The sequence below is a fragment of the Somniosus microcephalus genome, unplaced genomic scaffold (genome assembly GCF_052327205.1).
Source record: "Somniosus microcephalus isolate GS21.2 unplaced genomic scaffold, FLI_Smic_1.0 unresolved_chr3, whole genome shotgun sequence".
Taxonomy (NCBI): domain Eukaryota; kingdom Metazoa; phylum Chordata; class Chondrichthyes; order Squaliformes; family Somniosidae; genus Somniosus; species Somniosus microcephalus.
In genome coordinates this window covers 7,649,221-7,656,413 of record NW_028225181.1, presented here as the reverse complement: position 1 = coordinate 7,656,413, position 7,193 = coordinate 7,649,221, and the positions used below count along the sequence as shown (strand labels likewise).

Genomic DNA, 7,193 nt, shown 5'->3' with positions numbered 1-7,193 from the left:
AATTGGGGAGGACAGCAGTACTTTGTGGAATTGGGAGGTGGCAGTAAATGGTACAATTGGGGAGGGCAGCAGTACTTTGTGGAATTGGGAGGTGGCAGTAAATGGTACAATTGGGGAGGGCAGCAGTACATTGTGGAATTGGGAGGTGGCAGTAAATGGTACAATTGGGAAGGGCAGCAGTACTTTGTGGAATTGGGAGGTGGCAGTAAATGGTACAATTGGGGAGGGCAGCAGTACATTGTGGAATTGGGAGGTGGCAGTAAATGGTACAATTGGGAAGGGCAGCAGTACTTTGTGGAATTGGGAGGTGGCAGTAAATGGTACAATTGGGGAGGGCAGCAGTACTTTGTGGAATTGGGAGGCGGCAGTAAATGGTACAATTGGGGAGGGCAGCAGTACATTGTGGAATTGGGAGGTGGCAGTTAATGGTACAATTGGGGAGGGCAGCAGTACATTGTGGAATTTTGATGCAGCAGTAAATGTTACAATTGCAGACATAGAGTGTGAGAGAAAGAGTGATGTGGGGCATGCCAGGCGAGAGAGTGGGTGAGATTTTTCCACAGGACACCGATGACAGTGTAATACAATGAAAAATGTGTCTCTATGCTTGTGTTTATATTTATTGTGGTTGTGTTGGAGAATGTCATTGCACAAAGAATGTCTCTGCCGGTATTTACATATTTGTGCGGTGTTCTGTGATTCAGTTAATATTTGAACATGGACTGGGTTAATATTTACCGGGGGTTTCATTGTAAATATGAGCAGCGGATCTGGGGGAGTATTTTGTTGATTACTATCAGCGTTTGGCAGTATAACAGTATGATCAGAGTGTTCCAGTGAGTGTGTTAATATAAACCAGTTACCACTTTCAGTGTGCTAATATTTCTGAGGTCAGTGGCAGTGTTTTACATTTCATAGGATGTCTCAGCCGCTGGGTTATGATGCAGACAGTGTGTCAGTGAGTGTGCTAATACTAACATATATCACTGGCCCTGCGGTTAGATTGGGCTGGACAGAATATGAGATGGGGTTACGTTCTGATGCAGGAACTTCTTCAGTTCATCTCATTCTTTAATGAGTTTTACAATTAAAGTAAAGGGATATTCCAACACATTTTTCAACTGCTGTCTGAACCTAGTCTGTGTCACGGCATAAATGCAAGTGTTTGTGCAGCAACTCAGTAGCTGGAGCATTTGTCCCAAACCTGGAAAATATATAGGTAGAGACACAAAATAATCCACCAATCGCCACACCCGGTTATATATAGAATAGACCATAATCACAGACCATAACAGGATGAAATTGCACGAAATAGCAAACAGTAAAATGATGGATTTCCTTCGGCTCTCCATCTCTGGGTCTCTGGGACGCTCCCCACTGCTGGGACCCCGGAGTCTCCTGCGGGCTCTGCTGGACACTAAAATGTGTCTGACGGTGACAGCATTGAGCAGCAGAATCAGAACAAATGGGACCCCCGGGGTGAGAACATGATGAAGGAACTCGATTGCCCCCCAGGCCGGTGAAAACTGAACCTCGAGTGTTACATCACAGAACCAGGGGGTGTTCTCTAGCTCATATTCATCTGTCAACATAAAATACCAGAAAACGTTCTTTAAACAGCTCAGCACAGTCACTGTTCCTAGAACCACAGCAGCCGTTTTCTTAGTGCAATATTTAGTTTTCAGCTTCTGGCAACAAATTGCCACAAAACGATCAAAGGTGAAAGTGACAGTGAACCAGACAGAACAGTCTGTGACTGCATAAAGCAGGACGGCGTGGATATTACACACGGGGATAGAATACACAGGAGCAAATCGTTTCTTAAAAGTAATTGGAATCTGCCTCAATATCAGGTCGATGATAATGACCAGTAGATCCGCCGCTGCCATGGCCACCAGGTAGTGAGTGACACATGTGGAGAGACCGCACTTTCCCCGAGACAGGATCACAATGGTCACTAAGTTAACTGCGGAAGGTAATAAACAGTGAAGATTTACATCAGGCTGGCAGCAAAAGCAGCATTTTAATGGAATTCGGGGTGAAATCTGAATCTAATTACCGACAATCATTGATATAATCTAATTATATTACCTTTGAATCTGTAAATCTTTATTGTCTGAATAATTAATCAATAAATGAAATGAAATAAATACATACATAAAAGTAACAGCTGTTTGCTCACTGAGAGATGAAATGATAGATCTACCTTTAGCTCAGCATATATAAAGCATCAGGTGAGGTACCAGGGATGCAAAGGACTAGAGTATGTCAGGAATAGATTGGGAAAAGCAGATTAGCACATTTCAGAAATGTAGTGAATTTATTGAGTGTGTCCAGGATAGTGTTCTGTAGCAATAGGTTCTTAACCAACAAGGGGCATTCCATGTTAGATTTATTAATGAGTAATGAGCCAGATTTACTTAACAGCCTAATGAAACATTTTTCTAATAGTGATCAGAACATGATCGAGTTCAATGAAGAGATACGCAAAACCGCTACTAGGATTCTAGGTTTAGGTAAGGCTGACTTCAACGGGATGAGGCAGAGACTGTCCACAGTAAACTGGCAAAACTGTTAATGGGTAAAACAACAGACAATCAGTGGGGATGTCCAAAAAATAATTTCAGCTAATACAGAAACAGTCTATACCCCTGAGGGGCAAGAGCTCTATTTGTAATAAACAGCCCTGGACGACTAAAGAGGTAAGGGACAGCATGGAAATAAATGACAAAGCCTATATAAATGCAAAATGTAGCACAGATCCTGGCGAATTTGAAAGATACAAAGAACAGCAAACGGTCACAAAACAGTTACTAAGAGCTACAAAAGGGATTATGAAAAGAAACTTGTAAGGGATGTCAAAATCGACACACATAAATTTTACAATTATATTATGAAGATCGGGTGGTCAGGAGTAAATTTGAACCCTTCATAACTGAAAGTTGTGATATTGTCAATGATAAGGAAATGGCGGACATGTTGAAAACAGACTTTGTTTCAGTATTTACTGTAGAGGAAGAAGCATGCCGGAAATCCCAAGGAAACTAATATTGTATCAGAGACTGGGACTCAATAAAATTGTCAATAAATAAATAGTAACAAATAAAATAATGACTCTAAAGTGTGACACATTCCCAGGACCAGATAGGGCCTCAACTATTCACAGTTTTTATTAACGACGTAGATGATGGCATAGAACGTCATATATCCAAATTTGCGGATGACACAAAGTTAGGCAGCAATGTAGGCAGTATTGATGAAAGCATGAAATTACAAAGGGATATCGATAGATTCAGTGAATGGGCAAAAATGTGGCAAATGGGTTTTAACGAATTCAAATGTCAGGTTTTCCAATTTGTACATGATAAGGATCGAACAGGGTACTTTCTAAATGGTGAGAAGCTAAAACGAGTGGCGCTCAAATGAGGCAGGGGAGCATCTACATAGATCATTAAAGTATCATCGACAGGTACAGAAAATAATCAAAAACATTAATTGAATGCTGGCCTTTATATCTAAAGCCCGAGAACACAAGTGGGCAGAGGTTATGCTGCATCTATACAAAGCCCTGGTTAGATCACACCTGGAGTAGTGTGAGCATTTCTGGGCACCACACCTTAGGGAGGATATATTGGCCTTGGAGGAAGTGCAGCGTAGGTTTACCAGAATGACACCCGGACTCCAAGGGTTAATTTATGGGGAGAAATTACACAAATTACGATTGAATTCCTTAGAATCTAGAAGGTTAAGGGGTGATCTGATCGAAGTTTTCAAGTTATTAAGATGAACAGATTGGTAGATAGGCAGAGACTCTTTTCCCTGGTTGGGGATTCTAGGACTAGGGAGCACCGTCTAGAAATTAGAGCCAGACCTTTCAGGAGTGAAATTAGGAAACACTTCTACACACAAAGGTTGGTAGAAGTTTGGAACTCTCTTCCACAAAACTGAAGTTGATGCTAGATCAATTGTCAATTTTAAGGCTGAGATTGATAGATTTGTGTTAACCAAGGATATTTGGGGATATGGGGCAAAGTCGTGTATAAGGAGTTAGGTCGCAGATCAGCCATGATCTCATTAAATGCCGAAACAGGCTTGAGGGGCTAAATGCGTTACACCTCTTCCTATGTTCCTATGTTATTTTACTCTTACAGAACTCCGTGTCCCAGGACCAGTCAGCAATTTGAGCAGTGCAGTTCGCTTCTGTGCCCTGTGTTCGGGTTTCGGAAATCCCGCTTGGATTCCTGATCTTGGTTTGAATATCCTTTATATATAGAACAGTAAATGAATGCCACAGAAACTGCAAACTTGGCATGCAATAATTACAGTCAATTCTATTTAAAATGTACGGATGTAATACGACCATGTTAAGATAAATACAAATGAACCGCAGTTATAAAGACAACTAGGCTGTCAGACTTGCTTTGAGGATTGAGTTTACCGCATTTTTCTTGAAATACGCAAATTGTAGCTCATTGAAAGGAAGATTTTCCAAATAACATTGCAAAAAAATGGATTCTGAATTGCAATACATAGTTATTATTGGCAATAAATGCCTCAGTAAATGTATTTAACAACATCGAATTCAGACGAATAATCCAACAGGCAAAGTGCTGCTGAACGATTTTGTAAAGTACCTGAACACAAATTGAAGAGAATTATCCTTGTACATTTCACATGTTGGTTTCCAACCTTGTGCAGAGAATATTAGAGGACAAAATATCAAAGGATTGTCTTATCCTCAGCTGGGATTGTTAATCCTGAGGTACATCAGGAGGCAATAGAGAACCACACTGGGTCTCACTGAGAGATCCACTGAACTGTGCCAGACGGGTATGTGACTTAATTGTAAATTCAAAACAAAGATTGCACGTTACTGTATTGAAATCTGGCTAAAGAACATTTTATGAGAATGTAAATTATCCTTGTAATCCTGTTCCAACTACCTGAAGCAGTGCCACGAATGCTGAACTGGAGCTGGTGGAAAAAGAGACAGTGACTGGAACTGAATGATTAGCGGATATTTCACACATTTAAAGATATGAATATGACCTGCCAGGATTTTCTTCCTGTGACTCTGTTTAAATAGTCATTCCGATCATTAATCGAAAATAAAAGCAAAATACTGTGGATACTGGAAATCTGAAATGAAAGCAGAAACTGTTGCAAATACTCAGCAAGTGAGGCAGCACCTGTGGAGAGAGAGAAACAGAGTTAACGTTTCAGGTCGAAGACCTTTGCCATTACGTGAAAAGTTTCCTAATCCAAGAAAACATTTTTCTTATCTGTTAGGAATGTTCAGTGTGGATAGCAGACGGAAATTCGTTAAATAAAGAGTCTGGGTTCAATATCATTGCTTGAAATGAACATAGAATATTGCAAACTCGGTAACACCGTATCACGTTCAGAATCAATAGCGGACAGCAGCGTGGAAAGCATGGGGAATGACAAGGAACATGGAAAGAAGGAGAGAAATACAGTTAAGCATTATTTACAGAATTGAAAGCTGCATACAGAGATTTACCAGGGGCACCAACAGCAGCGAGGGCTGCCGGGGTGGGGGAGGAAATTATAAGAACATTAAATCTGTTAAACATAACTAACAGAATTAATTATTAGATATAGAGTCTTAACAGGAGCACCAACTGTAGCGAGGCAATCCGAGTATTTTTATACAACAACTCATGCATTAACATTGATAAAAAGAAAGACTTGCATTTAAACGATTTAGATGATGCAAGAAATGCAAGCACAGAAAATCATTAATGAATAAAATCACACTGTAAATAGCAAGAATAATATTACAGTGTAACATGGTTTATGGAATTCATAACTGGTCATTGAACTTACTCGGAACTCCAACAGTAGCGAGGATTGGGTAGTAAATCTTTTGTATTTCATTAAATAAGTTAGCTATCCGCACATTTTCAAGCCAATTATCAGGAAGGGGCGGGGGAGGCGGAGGGGGCGGTGGAGGTGGCACAGCCATATCTTCCGGTCTGTGAGTCGCTGGTGGTCTTTATGCTGGAGGCAGCGCACTGACTGTGTGAGGTGAGACAGTGAAGGGAGCTCCTTCTTTATAGCAGAGCAAAATCCCTGAGTGATATAATTAGGCCTCACTGTAAATAGCATTAATTACAGACATTGAACAAACACACTCAGTGACCCAATGTCAAATCAACACGTTATTGCAACACAACCTAGGTTAGCATGTTGTACACAGTTTTAAATTAAAAGTGACCGAATGTGGAATATTTCAGCCGAGCATAAAATACCGAGATTGATCAAAGAGAATGGAGTTTCTCTTCCTGAATTAAACACAACCAGTGAACAAAAGAGGAGAAAGTGACAGAAACAATATGAATAAAAGAAGAGAGGAGGCTGGATTCCCCCAATCTTGTTATCTGATGTATTCAAACCCAGACTAACAAGGCAAAAATAGTCACCATCAATAAATATTCCTAAACGGCAGGAACTTAGAGATGGACACAGTGATGGAAAGATTGTAATCACACATGACACACTGGCCTGAGTCCAGGAATGGTGTTCACTGGGCTGACGCGTTTCCACTGTTCCGGCTTCAGTCCAGGACATTTATTCCCTGGACCGCCGGGATTACATTGTTGCTTCCTCAGTCCAGGAATGTCATTCCCAGGCTGGCTAGATTACACAGCTCCCACCTCAGTTCAGTAATTCCATTCCGAGGGCTGGCTAGAATACATTGCGTCCTCCTCAGTCCAAGAATGTTATTCCCTGGGCCGCCTAGATTACTCTGCTTTTGCTTCAGTCCAGCATTTTAAATCCCTTGCACTGCCTAGATTACACTGTCCCCGCCTCAGTCCAATAATGTAGGAGGCCTACATATACTGCTCCTATCTGAGTTCAGGAATTTTGTTCTCTGGACTAGCTAGAATTCACTGCTCCCACTTCAATCCAGGAGCTTAATTCTCTGGGCCGCCAAGATTACACAGGAACCTCGTCAATCAAGGAATTCAATTCCCAGGGCAGTCTACTTTACACTGCTCCCGCCTCATTCCAGTTATTTCATTTTCAAGGCCGCCCAGATTATACATTTCACATTTGAATCCAGAAATGTAATTCCATGAACAGTCTATTTTTCACTGCTCCTGCCTGAGTCAAGCAATTTCAACCATAGGGATGACTATATTACACTACTCCTGCCTCTATCCAGAAAT

At 41.1% G+C, this 7,193-nt stretch overlaps 1 protein-coding gene across 1 annotated transcript; it reads right to left on the bottom strand.

The window, feature by feature from the left end:
- Positions 1-1,024: 1,024 nt before the first annotated feature.
- Positions 1,025-6,028, bottom strand: LOC147091187 (putative G protein-coupled receptor 139). The gene is made up of 2 exons (XM_085976671.1): positions 5,848-6,028; positions 1,025-1,966 (listed from the first exon to the last, which is right to left on the bottom strand). The coding sequence occupies exons 1-2, from the start codon at positions 5,984-5,986 to the stop codon at positions 1,065-1,067; spliced, it is 1,041 nt and encodes a 346-aa protein (XP_085832797.1). The 5' UTR covers positions 5,987-6,028; the 3' UTR covers positions 1,025-1,064.
- Between the last annotated feature and the right edge of the window lie 1,165 nt (positions 6,029-7,193).

What these genes read in the sequence shown, in the direction of transcription:
- LOC147091187 (XM_085976671.1), bottom strand. Translation starts at nt 5,986, where the DNA reads ATGGCTGTGCCACCTCCACCGCCCCCTCCGCCTCCCCCGCCCCTTCCT. An exon ending in CGCTACTGTTGGAGTTCCGA is followed by an intron (nt 1,967 to 5,847) that starts GTAAGTTCAATG and finishes TACCTTCCGCAG; the next exon opens with TTAACTTAGTGACCATTGTG.